The sequence below is a fragment of the Zea mays genome, chromosome 6 (assembly GCF_902167145.1).
Source record: "Zea mays cultivar B73 chromosome 6, Zm-B73-REFERENCE-NAM-5.0, whole genome shotgun sequence".
Lineage (NCBI taxonomy): Eukaryota > Viridiplantae > Streptophyta > Magnoliopsida > Poales > Poaceae > Zea > Zea mays.
In genome coordinates this window covers 161,498,945-161,519,276 of record NC_050101.1, presented here as the reverse complement: position 1 = coordinate 161,519,276, position 20,332 = coordinate 161,498,945, and the positions used below count along the sequence as shown (strand labels likewise).

The 20,332-nt window shown below is 45.5% G+C and overlaps 1 protein-coding gene across 1 annotated transcript; it reads left to right on the top strand.

The window, feature by feature from the left end:
• Positions 1-16,222: 16,222 nt before the first annotated feature.
• LOC100384836 (uncharacterized) lies at positions 16,223-17,955 on the top strand. The gene is made up of 3 exons (NM_001177273.1): positions 16,223-16,354; positions 16,510-16,712; positions 16,824-17,955. The coding sequence occupies exons 1-3, from the start codon at positions 16,247-16,249 to the stop codon at positions 17,662-17,664; spliced, it is 1,152 nt and encodes a 383-aa protein (NP_001170744.1). The 5' UTR covers positions 16,223-16,246; the 3' UTR covers positions 17,665-17,955.
• Positions 17,956-20,332: the final 2,377 nt, after the last annotated feature.

Genomic DNA, 20,332 nt, shown 5'->3' with positions numbered 1-20,332 from the left:
GGAAATCATCAAGCATCATTTGCCAGGCAGCCTCGAACTCCATTTCATTCAATGGATGATGTATTATAGATTGGAACCTTGTTTTGAAATCCATGTCCTCAAATCTTGCATATAATTCATTCAAGTGGGGCATATACCTATTTTGCACATGCCACAAACACAATCGATGTATTGTGTTTGGGAATACTCTGCCAAGTGCAATTGGCATGGCAGGGTCTTGATCTGAAATATATAAATTTACATAACATTATGCAAGACAATATGATATCATATAGTACGTGACATAATAATTACGAGCCATTTTATTACAACATACCTGTCAGCATCACTCGTGGTCCGTCACATCCCATGCATGTTTTGAACGTATTGAAGACCCACTCGAATGTATCAACTGTCTCGTCTCCTAGTAAAGCAAACCCAAATATTGTGCATTGTAGGTGGTGGTTCGAGCCAACAAACATGCCTAATGGCTTATCATACATATTAGTCTTATGTGTAGTATCAAATGTAACTGCATCACCAAAATCAATGTACTCGGCTTGCTGGCTAGCATGGGACCAAAATATGCTTAAAATTTTCCCTTCTTTGTCCAGTTGAAAGTCTGAAAAAAATTGTGGATTATCTTTCTTGCATAATAAAAAAACATAACAGCTTTGACACATCATTTGCATTTCTCTCCCTTTGCCATGCTTTTTTCCTGTCAAAAAATGTAATGATTATGCACTATATCTAACTCAACACATTACGATTGTTTATGTAATATAAAATACAATTATTGTCAATGCATAAAACACTTACAGGTTACTCATGTCCTGCACGGTTATTGGAACGTTTTCTGGGCCACCATGCATTTCTGTAACAAAATCCATAATGCAATGTGGTGGAATCCTGCTTTCTTGCATCGCACTAAGGAACTCCATATATTCACGATCATGTGTTTTGTTGCATTGCAATTGCCCTTTTTCTGTATCTTTCTTCAAAAATTCATGATTATGCTCATAGTTTACCAGATCAATCCGAACAGAAATAACATTCTCTTTAGCATCATCGTAGATTTTTTTAAGTTTCATTCCAGCCTTGCACTGTGTTCGTTTCGAACATGTGTTACGTATCCTTGGATTTCCAGCTACCCTTTCAGCATTCTTTCCTTCCATTAAACAGTTCAACCATTTACAATTCTTCCGCTCCCTATATTTTTTCAACGGAAATCCTACCTCGTATGCATATTGACTATAAAAATTATACGCCTCGTCCACGTTACTAAATGTCATACCGACTTTAGGTATCAATCTTATATCAATATTGTCCGGCTGCGCACAGAAATTTAACATTTACGATTCAATAGCGACTAAATTTAACGTAATATGGGAGAACTTACGTGGCTTTGAAGAATATGAGGTGTGTCCTGTTCATGTGGCCCAATATGTCTCATGGGGATGTGCTTCTCTGCGCCGACCACGTCTGCTGTTTTTGTGTGCTCTTCGATATGTCCAGGTGCCCTCAATACCGCCGGAGGAGTAACAGAGACACCCTCTGTGTATGGGGCGATTGCAGACAAAACAGGATGCATGTCCATTGAAACAGACGTACCTGCTGGCTTATGCACAGATGTTACAGGCAGGATGTCATCGCCAGCGCTATAGGTGTACATTCGGGCCGCCCGGCCCGGCCCGGCCCAAGCCCGAAAAGGCCCGTATTGTTTGAATTTCGGGTCGGCCCGGCCCGTTTGAATTTCGGGCCGTGCCGGGCCGGCCCATGGGCCTAGCCCTCGCCCACGGCCCGGCCCGTAATTGCTTAAACGCGCCAGGCTCATTTCGGGCGGCCCGAAATTATAAAAGCCCGAAATTCAATTTTTGGCCCGAAATTCACATTAGGGCCCGAAATTCAATTTTTGGCCCGAAATTCAATTTTTGGCCCAAAATTCACATTAGAGCCCTAAATTCAAAAAATAATAAAACAAATAAAAGATAAGACAAATAAATTTGAACAAAATCAAACTTAATATTTGTATTAATTAAAGTTACCACAGCTATGCAATGACTACCTCATTTATAAATCATTTGTTAGAAGGAAAAAGAGTATAACCAGCTCTATACAAAGTTCGTAAGTTCAGTTTATTGTCTAATGTTCATAACAAAAGCAAAAATTACATCACACACTCTAATTCAAAGCTACAAAAAATATCTAACTAGCATTATCTCTAGCACTACACCAAAATAAGCAACTTCCGAGAGGCAAATAACTTCCTACGGTTTTTTTCGAAACCGTAGGAAACTAATAATTTCCGAGTGGCGACTAGTGCCTCTCGGAAGTTAAGTTCACTTCCGACGGCCGGCCAAGAGCCTCTCGGAAGTTAAGTTAACTTCCGACGGCCGGCCAAGAGCCTCTCGGAAGTTAAGTTAACTTCCGACGGCCTCTCGGAAGTTAACTTCCGACGGCTTTACACCGCGCCTCTCGGAAGTTATGTATTCAGCGTTGACCGATCCGGGTAAGGCTTAACTTCCGACGGTTTTACACCGCGCCTCTCGGAAGTTAACTAGTTTATGCTAACGGCGCGCGCCCGTCACACATTTTGGAACGCCCGCTACGCCGTCTAGCCGCCGCGCCTGCTCGCCTGCTCGCCGCCGCGCCCGCCGCGCCTGCTCGCCGCCCGCGCGCCACGCCGTCTCGCCGCCGCGCCACGCCTGCTCGCTGGCTCGCCGCCCGCCTGCTCGCCGCCGCACACCACCGCCGCCTGCCTGCTCGCCACCGCCGCCTGCCTGCTCGCCACTGCTCGCCACCGCCACCTGCTCGCCACCGCCGCTTGCCTGCTCGCCACTGCTCGCCGCGCGCCTGCCTGTACGCTCCACCGCCGCCCGCCCGGTGGCTCGCCGCGCGCCCGCCTGCTCGGCCGGCGCCCGCTCGCTCCACCGTCGTGCTCCACCGTCGTCTGCTCGTCCGCCGGCGTGCCCGTCTGCTCGGCCGCCTCCCCGTCGCCGGGTGCACAGCCGCCCCACATCCCGTTGTCTCAGGTAACTACTTCCGAGTATTTATATTATGTTTCTTATATTAAATATGCTAACTTCCGAGAGTTAACTGTTTTTAAACCGTAGAAAGTTATGTTAATACGGTTAATTAACTTAATAAGCAAGGTGGTGCATGTAATTGAATTATGTTAGTCTCTTGTTTGTTGTGTGTTAGTAATATTTTTTGCAAAATTGTCGTAGTGTTGTGAAACCTATGTGTCGCCCATTCCGGATAGGCACGAGTCACATGATATATACACATATGACTCGTATTGGTCCGAAATTGTCTCTTTTTGGACAGCCTGTTAGTGGATGATAGAGCTATGGATTTATGACGATGACGGGTCCGAACGAGATTTCGGTGACATAACCCTGTTGTTCTCTATTGCACCATTTATGGGCATGTAAATGGAGAACAACGGGGTTATGCTGCTGAAATTTCGTTCGGACTCGTTGCTCGTCATAAATCATTGCTCTACCGGTCACTCATGGGTGGGTTTAGGAACTATCTTTTCCTATAGATGTAGTGACACGATCGATATGCGTTTAGTACCGGAAAAAATTTATGAATCATGTGTTCTACTATTTTAGAATCAAATATGGTGGGCGAGGACCGTCGATGGATGTATGAAGGTTGGCGTATGAATGATCCCTCAGCAGATTGGATAAGAAAGACAGAGGATTTTATTGATCGTGCTTTTGCTATATCAAAAACCGGCACGGATGTGCGTTGTCCATGTAGTATGTGTCGGATTTGTAGATGTCAAGACAAGAGAACTCTGTCGGGGCACCTTTGCAAATATGGCTACATGCCTAACTATGAAGTATGGGTGTATCACGGCGAGGACTTTCCCCGCGAAAATTTGCCGGAAGCCAACAACACTGACGACGTGGAGTACGATAGAATGGACGAGATGCTTGAAGATTTAAGGGAGGATCCTGATTTGGTGTTTCCACCAAATCATGAGGAGCCGCCTCCTCCAGAGGTTAAAAAGTTCTTCGACCTCCTTAAGGCTGCAGAAGAGCCATTGCATGAACACACAACAGTTTCAATCCTCGCTTTCGTGACTCGACTTATGGCTATCAAGTCCAAGTTTGTGTTCTCGAACAATTGTTACAACGAGCTCTTGAGCTTAATCAGTGAAGTGTTTCCACCAAATCACAAGATGCCGAAAGACGTGTATCAGTGCAGGAAACTGCTCTCAGGTCTAGGTATGGACTATCAGAAAATCGATGTCTGTCCAGATAATTGTATGCTGTTCTGGAAGGATCATGAGAATGATAGTAAGTGTCTAAAGTGTGGCAAGTCGAGATATGTAGAGGTTAAAAACGATGATGGTGAAATGGTCATATCAACTGTAGCCCAAAAGCAACTACGTTATGTAGAGGTTAAAAGCTGGAAGCCACATGGGTAGTGTACAAAGTGAATCCTCGTGAACAGTTACACACCAAGGGTGAATGGTTCGAGGCGGAAGTTGAAGAAATTTACCAAGAAGATGAACTTCCGACCAATTTTAATATAGATACTGAGGTTTTGCCAGAATCATTAGTGGGAGATCCTGAAGATGTAGTAAGTCCCAAAAAACGGAAACGGAAGTCAAAGAAGAAAACATCGAATCGTAGAAAACAATTTGATCCTGATTTTGAATACGACTAAAAAGTAATTATATATTTATTGTTCATTTCAATACATTATGTTCATTTACATTATGTTCATTTCAATACATTATGTTCATTTACATTATGCTCAATTACTAATTTGATTTTGTTTTAATAACAGGATGTCTAAAAAGGTCAAGCAGCTCGCTAAGGGACTAGCGAGGAGAGCCTCAATTTTTGGGAGAAAGGAGGACTTAGTGTTCCAGGGCACTAGTTCAAGCTCGAGCAGGCGTAGAGCTTTGTTGGAGCATGTTCCAGAGTTGCAGGGTCAGGCAGTCGGCGTACAGAGGAATGAGGTAACCAATATATTTGTTTTGTAATGTAATATTTGTATGAGTTCGAATAACTAAATTATCAATTTTGATCTATAGGATGAGCCTGAAGATGAGGAAGAGACAGAGGAGTGGAGACAAGTGGAAGATGAGGAAGAGACAGGGTGGGGTGAATGGCCCAATGATGGAGGGTCGGGAGTTGGGGGAGCTAGTGGGTCAAGGGAAGGAGAAGCTGGTGTTTCAGGTGGAGGTTCTGGAAGCGGGGGAGTTGGAGGGTCTTCACGGGTCCGGAAGCCGCGGAAGACTAGTTGGGTCCCCCCTCCTAAAGAACCAGTTAACAAGGTTGAGATAATCCCGAGTGGAGATGGGTAAGAGCATATTTGCTTTGTTCTTATGTCTTACACATTGATGATAAATAATTATTTTTGAATTTGACAATTGTGCTTGTGTTGTTAGGGCTTGGCTGGATAGTAGTTTCACCGGCAAAGATCGTGTAAGGCAAGTAAATAAAGTGTTGGGCAATATCTGTCGTATGAGATGGCCTGGATTGGTGATTGAGAATGGTATTGAGGTCCCTGTCACAAGATGGGATCAATACGGCCTTGCGGTTAACGCGCAACATGGGAATGCGCAAGGTGCAGTTTGGCACGACTTCTGGGTATGTTTATCTATCTTCTTGCGAAGTTATCAGCTCAATGATTGATTCATATTATGGATTCTTGACTATGTTTCTTTTTCAGAAATATTATAAGTTGCCTGATGGAGATACTCATACCGAGCATGCACACTCCGTGTTCCATAAGAACGCGGCAGATGTTGTTGCGGATATGATGTACTATGTTCGAATCCAGGTGATTAATCAAGCTATGTTGAGTAGTGAAGGACGACGAGCAACCAGTAAGAGCGAGGCGTCACAATATGGACTTTCTATGACTGAGCAAGATTTTCTTCAGGTAATTGATGTTTTTGCTTATGTTGGAAAAAATTGATGTTTTTGCATATGATGTACTGTGTTCCTTGTATATGTTATAGTTACTTATAAATGAATTGTGTTTCCATAGCATTCGATTCCATGGATAGCCGCCAATGATGCTGCTTGGCGTGCCTTATGCCGTTATTGGGCTTCGGATAATTTCAAGGCAAAGTCTATACGACAAAGTTCCAATCGTGGAACCGAGTCATATCACAAGTATGGAGGTGATGATCACTTTCGTTTGGCAAAACGAATGGTAAGTACAGGAAACTAGCAGTGGTGTAGTTTTGTTGATTGTATATGACTTGATGTCATTTCTGATTATAATGTTTGTCAAATGTACGTACAGGAAGCTAGCAGTGGTGTAGTGCCCAGTGATGTTCAAATATACCTGAGGGGGCACAGAGGACCAGATCCTGCAAATCCAGATGTGTTGTGTAGCCAAAAGGCAACAGATCGTCTGGTGAGTGTTTTCAAATGCTTGGTAGATTTATGTGTTGTTCATATGAATTTATGTATGTGCCCAGTGATGTAAGATTGCATTGTTCTTTTGTATGGAGGCTGCATATGCTGAGGCGATGTCTAGTCAGCACGGATCGGACTACGACTGGAGGACCGCACCTATTGATCCTCAGGCTGTGTATGCAAGTGGTGGAAAACCCCATGGAAGGTGTGGACTCTACATACCTTATCTTGTTTCATCGGTTTAAGTACAATAGATTATTTTTTAATCTGTCGTGATGTTACTTGTTTGAAGGTACTCGATTTTTGATAACGTCATCGACTCGAGCCAGGTGACGGTTCAGAGGGGAGGTTCGTCGAGGTCTGCTGCTCGTAGCTCCCGTCGCTCTACTCAGGATACTGCAGAAGTTGAGCAACTACGAGAAGAGCTTAGGCAACATCAGGAGCGACAAAGGATTCAGGAGGAATACTTGAGGCAGCATGCTGCTCAACAAGAATACTATGCTACTCAGTTTCAACAACAGCAAGCACTGATACAAGTAAGTTCAAAAAGATCATTCATTTTAAGTTATGTATTGATTTAAGACACTGACATTAATGTGTTCGGAAATTTGGTAGCAACTAGCACAAGCCCAAGGGATACAGTTTCCGATGGCCCCCCCACCTCCACCTTCCATACATTTTCCTTGGCCTTCACCTCCACCTCCACCTACCGAACATCAGGTATGCAAATTTATCATAATTTACTTGTTACATTACGATGTAACTCCGTGAATGTCATTTGTATAGGTATATGAGACTCCTCCAGCTACCTTGCCGGCGCAGCAACAAGATGATGGGTTAGACTTTGTCAATACGCTCTTCGCGAGTGGAGGTAGCGAGCATCACTCTTCGATATTTCCTAATGTTGATCGACAATAGTGGGCTTCTATTCGATGTGTTTTGTGAGACTTCAAACTTATGTCTTGTGAGACTTCAAACTTATGTCTTGTGAGACTTGTGAATTCTTATGTCGAGGTGGATTTGACTTGTGTCTTGTGTTATTATTATGTATGTGAGATGTTATATGTGATATGTTGTGTATTGTGGCTGTTATATATATTTGTTGCTGTTATATATATTTGTTATGTATGCAATGTGTTGAATTGCCAAAAACAAATTGTATATTAAGTGCTGGTCAATTTAACTTCCGAGAGGCGTCGAAAACTCTCGGAAGTTAGTGGCTAACTTCCGACGGCCTCTCGGAAGTTATCCCACGGACGGCGTTAGTTCGTGATGGACGGTGTCAGCACCTAACTTCCGACGGCGTTAATCCCTCTCGGAAGTTAATCATTAACTTCCGAGAGGCTGATGTCCCTCTCGGAAGTTTCTTTAACTTCCGAGAGTCCGTCGGAAGTAAGCCTAACTTCCGACTAATTTGTTCCGACGGGCTAACTTCCGACGGTTCCGGCTAACTTCCGACGGTTTCAGTAACTTCCGAGAGTTTTGCGCTAACTTCCTACGGTTTAGCCCCTCGGAAGTTAAGTATTTTGGTGTAGTGTAGCTTTATGTTCTTTATCAAGTATATGAAAGTGTGAAATTAAGTGTGGTTTTAATAAATATATGGCCTTTTCGTGCCTCTATATGGGCCATTTCGTGCCTGCCTTAAACGGGTCGTGCCCGTGCCCGTCCATGGGCCGTGACCTCGGCCCAAACCCGGCCCGATATAACGGGCCGTGCCGGCCCGGCACTAAATTATTTCGGGCCGTGCCGTGCCTGGGCCGTGCTTTTTTTTCCGTGCTTCGGGCCGGCCCATCAGGCCCGGCCCAAATGTACACCTATAGCCAGCGCCGGTGGTGGACATATTCTCGCCGCCCATCGCCGGCCGGACCTCTCACTTCCGCCGCAGCTAACCGCCGCCAATAATTCAGATGGACGAGCGAACGTGGACGCGGCTGTAAAGTTGTATTAGTTTCCTGCCGTAACTGCGCCTTTATTTACGCGCACGAAAATCACGTCTTGCCTTATCCCAAATCCTGCCGTAAACGTTTGCATGGTTACGCTATCATGTATCACAACGTTATGCAGCCGTAAACGTCTAGCACATGCAGATATTCGTGCGCGCGATTCCTGGCATGCAAAGATTCCATTTATGCATGAGTTATGCTCATTTGTACACATATTTATGGTTGCGTAATTGCATGTCGCGTGTAAGCCGGAAAACGTGGTTATCCTTTGCATAAATGGCGCAGGCTGGCGTCCAGTGGGCCGAACGCGACCCATTCGGTCTCCCTGGCTGGGGCTTCGCCCACTAACGGAAGGCCAGAGCTTCCATTACCTCTTCCCTAAACCCTAAACCCTAAACCCTATATATATACTGAAGCGAGATAATAAGAGATCAAGGACTCGATCATAATGAACCAAAAGAAAAGATACAAAGCAAAGGGGGACATGAGGCATCAAGCACCGGTACGGTTCGCTGTTTCGAACGCTGGAGCAGCGATGCGAAGATGCACGGCGATCGGGCCCCGCTCCAACAGCCAAGGTAACTGGAGGCCGGACCGACAGCGATACAGGTTCTTTTTGGATGCCCGCCGGCCGCCGGCCGGGGCCCGGCGCACGCACAGGCGCAGGTGGGGGCACTGCACTGGGACGTAGTACGCAACAATGGCATGTGATTCCGTATGCGCTGTGTCTGCCTGGCCCTGCCCGCTTGGCCTGCCTATTGCTAGTCCTCCCGCATCATTGCGTGCAAACAAGTTGCCCTTTCGCAGGCGTGACATGTCTGGTCCTTTGATCGCGAGGACTAGCTACGTACGGCCTTCTCTGCTCCCCGGTTCCCGTTTCTTTTTTTGGGAAATTTGGATATATACCATTAAAAGATCACCACTTTAGATTCATACCATTACTATCTCACTTGCATGTGGGTCCACATGGGTCAATAACATGTGGGGTACATGGTATATATCTAAAGTTTGGATCTTTTAATGGTATAGATCCAATTATTCTTTTTTTTTTCTTCTTCTTCTTTCTTTGTTTTTGTTTGAGTTCAGCTCGGCTTTTGCTTTTAAGTAATTAGGCAATTTTTTAAACTGAAACCAGAATGAAAATTGCGATGACCTTAGAGACTAGTGTTTGGGGGTGTGTCTCTACCTAAGGTTCTCAAACTAATGCGTTCTAGCTCCTCTTAAGGGCTGATTTAGTGACAAAGGGATCCCAGGAGGATTGAAGGGGATTGTGAGGGAAATAAACTAATTTTCCCTTAATCCTCTCCAATCTCTTCGAGATCCCTGGTCACCAAATTAGCTCTAAGTGTGTTTCAGGTTAACGATGAAGCTTCGTCCAGTGAAACCTTCGCAGACCGAAGAAGGAATGTGCAGCCTCGTCACTGATTCTGGGATGAGGAGCTCCGAGAGAGTCGAAGAGTGACCGTGGTGCTACGAAGACAACGGACATTTGGATTTGGAATGTGCAGCCTCGTCACTAATTATTTTCCGTATGATCGGATGAGTTAAAGAAAAGACATCAAATGGTATTTTCCATTACGGAATGTAATTAGATTTCTATGGTTGGTACGTCTGTCTAACCTTGCTATTACACTTCTATTATGACTTTGTGTTTATCCAAAGTTCCAAACCTTTCAGGTACCACTTCGCTTTTTAGGTGGATTGTCTTGCAAATGGTATGTGAATCCATAGGTTCCAGAGACAATGAGCCTTCTAGCCAGGTAACATGACCACCTAAGTCGCTTCCCTTGAGTGCAAAAAAAATTCTATTCGCTTGCCCTTTATAACTTCTGCTGACTTGCCTCCCCTTTTCAGTTTACAGTATAAAAATCCTAATTATGTCCGTTGCTGGTTCGACGCAGCGTGTGCCGAGAATTTATACTGCCGAGCATAAGAAAGTATCTGAAATCAACAACCTGCATTCATTCAATCATGAGGTGTTTCATATCCAGCACTTTAGGCATGATCGGATTGATCTCAATCCATATTGATTGAGTGTGATTGAGCGGGTTTAAATTCTAAATAAGTCAAAATTGTTCATAATTTTTATTCGGAATTATACTAGACTTCCTGTTCAATGGGAACGGATGAGCCGGCCTAATAGGCCATTGTTGTAGCAGGGAGAAATGAGGCCGCGTCGGCCCGCTTGGACTGACTTAAACGGAGACGCGGCTGAAACAAACAGATGCACGCTAGCGCGCCGCAGCCTAGCTAAATGACAGTCTACATCGCCTTTTGTTTGTCCTTCATCCTTAACAAAACAACAACAAAAAATTTCTTCTAGTTTTCGCCTAGGCGCATCTTTAACCTGACGCGCCTCCCTTTTCAAAGTCTACATCGCCTTTTGTTTGTCCTGAGTTAAATTTATAACTTTTACTAGATCTATTTATAGATAAATAAATTAACATATGTGTGGATATTTCTATCTAGATTTAAATTTGAATAGAAATAGTCTTAGGTATGTTAGATAGGATATGAATAGATGTCAAACATAGACACGGTACAAATCTGGGCAATTTGTGGGAGAGGATGGAGGCCCATTTCCCAAAAAATCAAAGGATAAAATTTAACAGTGCCGCTATCTACATAATGTGGAACATTTAGAAAGAACGAAATTGAAGAATATTCCAACAAGGTTCGCTTTCTTCGCTTCAGGTGGCGGGGCGCGTTAAAGAAAACCTATCACTCTTTATGAGTGCAAACGGTTCTGTGAGATTCCGATACAAATGTTTTTCCCGGACCCCATCCTTGTGTATTTTCATCTCCGGAGCTTGCCAAGCTCCCTTTTATTGTACATTACTTTCCCCCTCTTAATGAAAGGCAGAGCTCCTGCAATTGCATTCAAAAAAGATATGATACAAGATGCTGAATATCTAGACACGTATATAGACCGATCCCAACATAGATTTAGATATGATTGGAAAATATCTATACTATTTAGAACCACAATAATACTTAATAAGTACACTATCAAAAAATATTTTGTTGCATACATAGTAACATTAATTTGAGATATTAGTTTATTTTTCTACAAGCTTGATCATGGCTAGAAACTTTGCACGTAGAACAAAACTGAAAATGGCCTACATTTTAGAACAAAGAGAGTACTTACAAACTGACACTTAGGGAATTTGGATTGATGCTCATCCCATCCCTAAATCTATATTTTTAACTTTGGTAAAAACATGCCCTTTCACCTAAGGGCTTGTTTTAATTCATATATACTCATCTTAATTCATGTGTTGAAAGAAACTACAATCGAAACAAAACTAAACTTTACCATATAATCCACTAGATTAAGGGTGTTTGGTCCTGATGTCAACTGTGAGAGAAATTGTTTCCTGTTGTATGTTGTGAAACGGTTTGGTGCCCCTTAACCGATCAAATAGGTAATTTCTTTGAAATTAGTTCGTTGCCGCCATTAGAAAAGTAGGGGGTCTACCAGCTTCGTGATTCGTTCCATCTTCACATATTTTACTAACTTCTAGTGGTCATTTAGTTGCATCATTTAATTGGTATGTTACTCTATAAAATACCTAAGTGAAAATTTGCATCGAGAGACATTGTTTAATTCTTAGTTTAATGATATTGTTGGAAAGAGTGCTTCGATCAAACTAGCTTTCCCGAGCCATTTACATGGTACAAGGGTGGCCACATGTCATCAAGGACCGGCCACCGCGAAAAGGAAGTGCTCATAGATGCCTGCTCACCTGCTCATGCTCAGGGTAGACTTGTTTAAACGGTGGGTCATATTCGAGTCGTGAGTTTTTTTGGTACGACCTTTGTTTACCTATGCCTAGCGTTGGATCGTATCAGATTGGTCCGTGACTTCCCATTGGACGTGTTGGGTCGGTTTTTAGGTTTTGAGCTTTTTTTTGAGTCAGAATGAGTGCTCATGTGTTCGATCCGTGAATTATTGCAGATTAAAGTCATGATCCGTATTTACTTGTTGTATTGATTGAATCCGACCAAATCAATTTTTTTAAACGGATTGATCAGGTCGGATTGATCGGGGCAGTGATCATGCTCAAGTGTAGCCGAGGGTAGTGCTGGGAATTGGGCCGAGCCGGGCCAGCCCGGCCCAAACCCATCGTGCTTCGTGCCAAACGGGTTCGGGCCAGGAAAGCCCAAACATTTTTTGGGCCGTGCCGTGCCAGCCCGAAGTGTAAAAATAGTGGCCCAGTCCGGCCCTAAACCACGCCGTGCCTTCGTTGGGCCGTGCCGGCCCAAGCCCGGCCCGTATATTTGACCATATAAAATCCAAATATTATAATCATATAAAATTCATATCTTACTAAATTAAAGATATTAAACAATTATAACATCATTTAACCACATAAACTCCAAATATAACAACAATATACAGTCGATATCTTATTAAATTAAAGAAATTAAATAGATTGGCCTCAATTGGGCCGTGCCGGCCCAAGCCGGCCCATCTATGCGTGCCGTGCTGGGGGCCCGACGGGTCGGAATTTGAGGCCCGGCCCAAGCCCGACTTCGGGCCGTGCTAGCCCGCCCTATATTATTTCGTGCTGGGCCGTGCTTTGGGCTCTTATTTTCGGGCCGTGCTCGTGCTGGCCCGAAAAACCCGGCCCAAATTCCCAGCACTAGCCGAGGGTCGACGCTTCTTTCTCATGCGCAACGCAACTCGCAATCCTGTGGCCCTGTTTGGTGTTTGCCGCAATCGTTGACTCGGCGTTTTCGATGCGGACGGATTGACTGCCCTAATCGCCGCAATACCGGCTGTGTGCCTGTGTGGTTGTGCTCGCTGTCTCTGTGTGTGTACTGGATCGATCTACGCTCCATCATTCCTCTACGCGTACGTATACGGTCGTTGCATGCAGGCAGACGGCCGGGACAGCCGAACATTCCCGGTGTCATTTCTCGTCCCTATAATTTTGAGAGATAACTAAAATAACATTGAAATAGTCGTGTTCTAACCCTTAACTCTTAACAAATAACAAATTTAAGAGATCGTCTTATCCCATCTCATCTTGTCATTGCAACCAAACGCATCGTCGGAAGGGGATGGATTGGCAGTGCAAGTCAACTAGCTAAACGGAAGTGCGCACGGATCGAGCAGGGCTCCTTCTCCTCAGCTTATATACGTACATGTGTGTGCCGCAAATCACACGCTCTGTCGCTCTGTACGTAAACTACGCGCGCGCACTTGCCAATCAGCCGTCGCTCTGAACAGGGCCAGAGAAGAAGACACCCACCGGCCGATGCCCTAGCTACTCTCGGAATCTTTTCCAGCGGTCGGAGTGTTGGTGGGCCAGGCACTGCACTAGAGATGGCAATGGGTACCCGCGACCCGATACCCGATGGGTATTTACTCCATTAGGGTATGTATGTGGGCTAAATATTCTACCCGTGGGTCTGTTATTGGGCAAAAATCTTCACCCAATGGGTAAACGGGTATTAGAACGTTCTGCCTTCACTCATACCCGTTAACCCGTGGGTATAAAATACCCAATATAAACTTATCCGAAGCATGCACTTGGACTTTAGTCATCCAACTTTTTTACTATTAAACAACAATTTAATGACCATATAATGGAACATGTAATACACTATGTAGTACTATCATAGTGTTACTACTTTATCCAATTATCTTTGGTGTGTTGAATGGATGGTTAAATGATGCTAGAAATTTTTGTAATGTTATTTATATGGATATACTTACCATTTGTATAGTATAATATTTTGATAGTTGTTTAATTTTTGTGGGTACGGGTGACCCGATGGGTGACCCATACCCACATGGGTATGGGTATGGGGGTAAATTCATACCCGCCAGTGTATATGGGTGACCCGGTGGGGTTATTTTTGTGTCGTGGGTATGGGTATGGGAGTAGTAATACCCGGTGGGTATTTACCCATTGCCATCCCTACACTGCACCCGTCGCGGACGCCTAGCTAGCTAGTACTACGTACGTACGTGACGCGTCTCTGGCTGCTCCAGTGCTCAGCCAGCCATATGCTCCTCGCGTCCCGTTGCCGTCGCAGCGGGGGGGGCCTCCACGACCGGCGTGCGAGCTCCGAAAGACCGAGGATAGCCTAGCGCACTAGTCTACACGCGCTATTCTGACGACGACGACGACGCGGCACAAAGGGGGCATGCAAAGTCAAGTCAACCACCCAGAGTAGGAGTACAGAGCAAATGTGCTGGAGGAGTTTCCATGCATTATGTACTACCCTAAGGGCATGTACAGCCTAAGTTTTTTGTTTGATTTTCTAAGTAGAAGAGACGAGTAAGAAACCACATCATATAACCTTGAGCTCCTACAATATTAATGCAGTTAAAAAAAGTATTTATAAAAATTCACAAAGAGCTTGTCTCTTGTTTTCTTTTCCACTTATCCCTCTAAAGACTCCTTAAAATACCCTTAATTAAAGAAAAAAAATATGTACATCTAAGATGAAAGACCCTCTTTTGTAGCCCCTCACATCCATGACTTAAAGGCCCCAAAAAACAGATTAAAATTTGTAACTTAATCCTTTAATTATTTATTTTTCTTTAATTATATGGATCACCAGGTGATAGATGTGAGGGCCGCAAAAGTGTTTCTTTATTTTTCTTCCTTAATTGATGGGGTTGTATATGCCCTAAAGTTACTGTACTTCCAATTCCAATAGACTCCATCAATTCTGCGCTGTCCAATCAAGTTTAAAGAAACGTCTTGCGGTTGCGGCTCTGCATTCTGTCTGGTCTGGTGCACCTTGCAGTAGTTTAGGCGGCATGGATGGTTTATGCTTCGTTTCGTGCGCCCCACATGCATGCGTTGCTTATTTGCATCGTCCTCTCCTCGTAGCGGAAGTCGTCGCCTATACGAACGGCGCTGTGCCAGCTGAGCTGAGCTCAGTAGTTTGATTTTTTTTTTTTCCGCCACTACAGCCTGTCGTCGACGACGACGCCGCCCAGTGTCAACCCAACTCCCGCTAACCGTTTTGTAACCAATGGAGGTATATGTGAGGATTACAATTTTTTTATTAGGATCATCAGTTGTTACATTTTTTTTATCATGATCGGTTTTCACTTATACCTTGCATTGCACTACCGAAATCAATCGCTTTGCCGAGTGCCTGAAGCACTCGGCGACGCCTTAAAAACACTCGGCAAAGGCTTTGCCGAGTGTGACACTCGGCAAAGAAGTCTCGGTAAAGACTGCATCGGCAAAAGCTTCTTTGCCGAGTGCTTTATCTCGGGCACTCGGCAAACCTCTTTTCCGAGTGCCAGAGAGCACTCGACAAAGAAAAGCGGCCGTTACGGCGCCGGGTAACGGAGACGGCGGCTTTGCCGAGTGTCCCTGGTACACTCGGCAAAGAAGCTGTCTTTGTCGAGTGTCTTCCAGGCAGCACTCGGCAAAGCCTCGGATTCCGGTAGTGTTGCTTCACCAATAAAATCACTCCACCAGACAATCAAAGTACAAAAAAGAAAAGAAACGGGTTAAACTTCCACTTAGGTTTACCGAAGATATATACCATCTTCTGGTCTTCACTTCTGGCAGTACGGTATGTACTACTGCGCGTCCCTGCCACGAAAAAACGAAAGCTGACAAAGAAACATGCTGCAGTTGCATTGGCCTCTATATTCAAAGAGCGTCGCAGTCACTCTATACTCTATACCAACGTGCAGCTGTGAGCTTGTCTCTCGCTCGCTCTCTATACCAACGAATTGGACCCAGTCAAACCCGCACAGTTTTGCATCCCGGCACTCGAAGATTCAGTGAATCATTACTACTCCCTCCATACGCACAGCGCCCCTATAACGTACTATATATCGAGCTGTAAACCGGCAAGCGAGTCTGCCGCCTATATAAACATGGCCGGGTCGACTACGGTTTAGAGCCGCGCGCACGCCTCCAGCAGATAGAGAAGCTTGGAATGGCGATCCAAATGGACAAGACGTCCATCATCGTTTGCTCGGTGATCGGGTCTCTAGGGTTGCTGAGTGCCATCCTGGGGTTCTCGGCAGAGGGGACAAAGCTCACTGTAAGCACGGCGGATCTAACAGCTGTCTCTTGTCTTTCCTTTTTCTCTCTCGATCAGTTAGCTAATGTCATTGATACTCACCACGCTCGCGCTCGCCTGCTTAACCGATGGATCGATGAACTCCGCGCGCTCACGCTCCACGCATATATATGCAGCCATATACCATACTGGTGTACGGCGACGACTGCCTCTACCCGCAGAACCCGGCGATCGGGCTCGGGATCTGCGCCGCCATCTTCCTGGTGGTGGCTCAGATCACCTTCTCGGCGGTGGGCGGCTGCTGCGGCTGCTGCAGGTCCCGCGCCATCCCTTCGGAGACCAAAAGGATCGTCAGCATCGTCTGCGCCGTTTTCTCATGGTCAGTAGTACATATATACTATAGGTTTTGCGAACATATATAGTATTATTATTATCTATGCGAACAAAATGATGGAACCGGCACACGTACGTGCTGCGCGCGCGCGAGCAGGATAGCGGCGGTGATCGCGTTCGCGCTGTTCATACAAGGTGCGGCGTGGAACGCCAACGTGGTGCGGGTGGAACAAGCGCCCTACTGCCCCTACCTCAAGGACGGCGTCTTCGCCGGCGCGGCCGTGCTCGCCCTCGCCGCCACAGCGCTAAGCATCACCTCCTTCATCATGCAGCGGACCCAGCCAGCTGCGGCGGCGACGGCGACGGCGACGGCATCGGCTGTGGGCACACCGAACATGCCAGGAGGGCAGTCGCCGTCCCCCGAGGTAGTAATGGGCCAGCCGCTGTTTCCGTCGGGCAAGGCGCATCAGAACGATTACCCCGTAAAACCCCAGGGATACGAGCACGAGCAGCAGCCTCATCAGGTGCAGCAGGTCCCTCCTCCTACCGACTCTCACCACCCACCACAAGGCTACGCACAGTCCGCTGCGCCAAACCACCAGCTCCCTCCGCGCCCAGCCCCAGCGGCAGCAGCCGCAGCACCGGCGGCGGTCGCAGCGGCAGCCGCAGCCTCGGCACCGAGCGTGCTGCAGCCGGCGCTCGGGACGGTCGCCATGGGCCAGCCGCTGCCGCTGCAGGTCCCGCCACAGTACTGCCTTCCTGTCCCGGCACCTCAGATCGGAGGCGTGGACATTCCTGCCGCTCTCCCCTCTGCTGCTGCTCCGGCGGCAGGGAGCGGGTCCACGCTATCGACGGCTATCCGCAACGAAGTAGTGAGACAAGGGATTAGAATGGCTGCGGAGGTGGTGAAAGATTCCCTCTTTCCTGAAAACGGGGGTAGCGTTCTTTCCATGATGACGGATTCCGCTGGAGGCGACGCTGTTCAGGTTACAAACTAATTAAGTAAGGATATGACGATGCGCTTATTGCTTAATGCTCTGTGCGTTATACCTTGCCTTTAGTTTGCTGTCTGTTCTTCCTCCTGTGTATCTGTCAGTAGCTTCGGCACTGTGAAGCATGTCCTGTGTCTGTATACCTACTTGCTGTCGTTTGAATCGTCCTAAACTCGAACTTCAAGTCACTTTTTTCATTGTACCTGTGTAATATGTAGCTTTTGCCTAGTATCCATCAGAATTGTGCAGCTACACTGTTTATATGATGATTATGCTTGTATTTATTTGGAGGCGACTACATCCTCTTTCATTTGCCTTTTAGTGTTCCTAGCCAAAATATTTTGCCGTCACCGTGTTATTGATGTCTACAGAAATGCAGCTAAACAGAACGTGTCGATTCCAAACTAACGTGGCTCAAATATGAAGTCTTCTATCAGTGACCTTGGGAGCAAATCGTGAAAAATGTATCTGCTTTTGATATCCTATTGTCTTACACTATCTGTTCTTTTTTATTTATCGTATTTTAGTTCACAAATAAAGTTTGTCACAACTGAAAATAAGCACAGTGCAGTGCAGTAGAAACTAGAAAGGTGTGTCTAGCAGGCTTGGCCTGTGTGATGGTTCCACAAATTGTTTGGAAATGCTTGAGGCTGCAATGGACGATGGGCCGCTGGTAGTCTTCTGACTTCTGAGGCCGTAGCAAACATGAGAGGCATCTGTAGTTTATTTCCTTTTTTGCCGTAATGCATCATCGGATTCCTCGCAATTTAATCTGGATGCATATGAAATATTGTGTTGACCTGATTACGTGCCAGAATTTTATGAATTATAACAGTTATTGTGCATTTTACTATGTGTTAATATTTTAATTTTAATACAAATATATTATATTATTTTGATGGGCTACATCGTGGTTCTCCATGTGTCTTCTTTCGCACGGGCACACGGGTGAGAGGCAAATCGGTTAAAACACGTGAAATTTAGTGTTAGAAATTGGTTAGAGTGGAGAAATAGAGGGACTAACCATTATCATGATATTGTTTGAAGAGGGAAAATTATGATTGGTGTATGTTGGATCTCTATTCTTACTAGTGGTGTTGTTTAGATTCACCTTAGATCCACCTATCTAAGAGTATATATAGATTGAATTCTCCCCCTAGCGCATACACCCATTAGCTATGGCTAGTAGAACTAACAGTTTCAAACACAACTCTTGGAATTCTACCGCTCCAGCAACATACCATAGGGCTATCTCCAGCATACCATGGAAATAGTTGTGCAAAACACTGTTTTGCAAGGTAGACTGCACTGTTTACAGAGTAAAGTTTGGAATATGAAGTGAGATTGACAACAAGATAAGTAAGCTGCTGGAGATAGCCTAACACACATCAATGAGTAGTGAAACAATCCCAAACACTGGGCTGCCCCATTGTTTTGTGGTTCTTATCTTACATATTATGGTATGAGATATTGACTTACACACATCCTTTATTGGTGGGTAAGAATGAATCTAACTAGGGATTTCACTTACACGATTGGTAGCAGTTTCTAGTGCAATCTATTGTGCATGTGCGTAAAAGGGGTGTTTGGTTTCAGGATTCACTCCATCCTGAATAAGGTGGCGCATCATGTATCCATTCCTTAAATTTGGTAGAATAACTGATAGTCGCCTAGAGGGGGGGTGAATAGGGCGAAACTGAAATTTACAAATATAAACACAACTACAAGCCGGGGTTAGCGTTAGTAATAAAGAAACGAGTCCGCGAGAGAGGATGGAAAACAAATCTCAAGCGAATAAGCAAGTGAGACACGGATATTTGTTTTACCGAGGTTCGGTTCTTGCAAACCTACTCCCCGTTGAGGAGGCCACAAAGGCCGGGTCTCTTTCAACCCTTCCCTCTCTCAAACGATCCCTCGGACCGAGTGAGCTTTCTCTTCTCAATTACTTGGAACACAAAGTTCCCACAAGGACCACCACAAGTTTGGTGTCTCTTGCCTCAATTACAAGTGAGTTTGATTGCGATGAAAGAATCAAGAAAGCACGATTGCAAAAGCCAAGCGACAAGAGCGACAAATAACACACGGATCACTTTCTCTCTCAAGTCACTAATCACTAATGATCTCTTTTCTCAATTGTGAAACTTGGAGAGATGGAGGCTTTGAATGTGTCTTGGAATGGATTGCTAGCTCTTGTATTGAATGTTGAAGGTTGGAATGCTTGGATGAAGTGAATGGAGGTGGTTGGGGTTGTATTTATAGCCACCAACCACTTCCTAGCCGTTGGGCCTTTCTGCCGAGCGCGGACGGTCCGCCCTCCTGGTGCGGACGGTCCGCCCCTGTAGATCAACGGCTGAAAATGCAACGGTCAGCAGTAACGGCTATATCAACGGCTATATTGCATTTAATGCGTCGTCAGATGTCAGACAGAGCCAGTCGCGGACGGTCCGGTCGTGCACCCCGGACGGTCCGCGAGGCCCTCTATAATTCATTTCTTCGAACCCGTTACCTTCGGGTATTTCGGTTTCTTACCGATCGGACGGTCCGCGCCTGAGGCCGGACGGTCCGCGCGAGGGCTCGGACGGTCTTTGCTTTTCCTCCGGACGGTCTGTAGTGGAAACTTGTGTTTTTGCATTGGTTCTGTCCGAGGGATATTCCAATGTCGCGGACGGTCCGC

Excerpts from the sequence above, each read along its gene's own strand:
- LOC100384836 (NM_001177273.1), top strand. The coding sequence starts at position 16,247 with ATGGCGATCCAAATGGACAAGACGTCCATCATCGTTTGCTCGGTGATC. Across the intron at positions 16,355-16,509 it reads CAGAGGGGACAAAGCTCACT|CCATATACCATACTGGTGTA; the intron begins GTAAGCACGGCG and ends ATATATATGCAG. Across the intron at positions 16,713-16,823 it reads GTCTGCGCCGTTTTCTCATG|GATAGCGGCGGTGATCGCGT; the intron begins GTCAGTAGTACA and ends GCGCGCGAGCAG.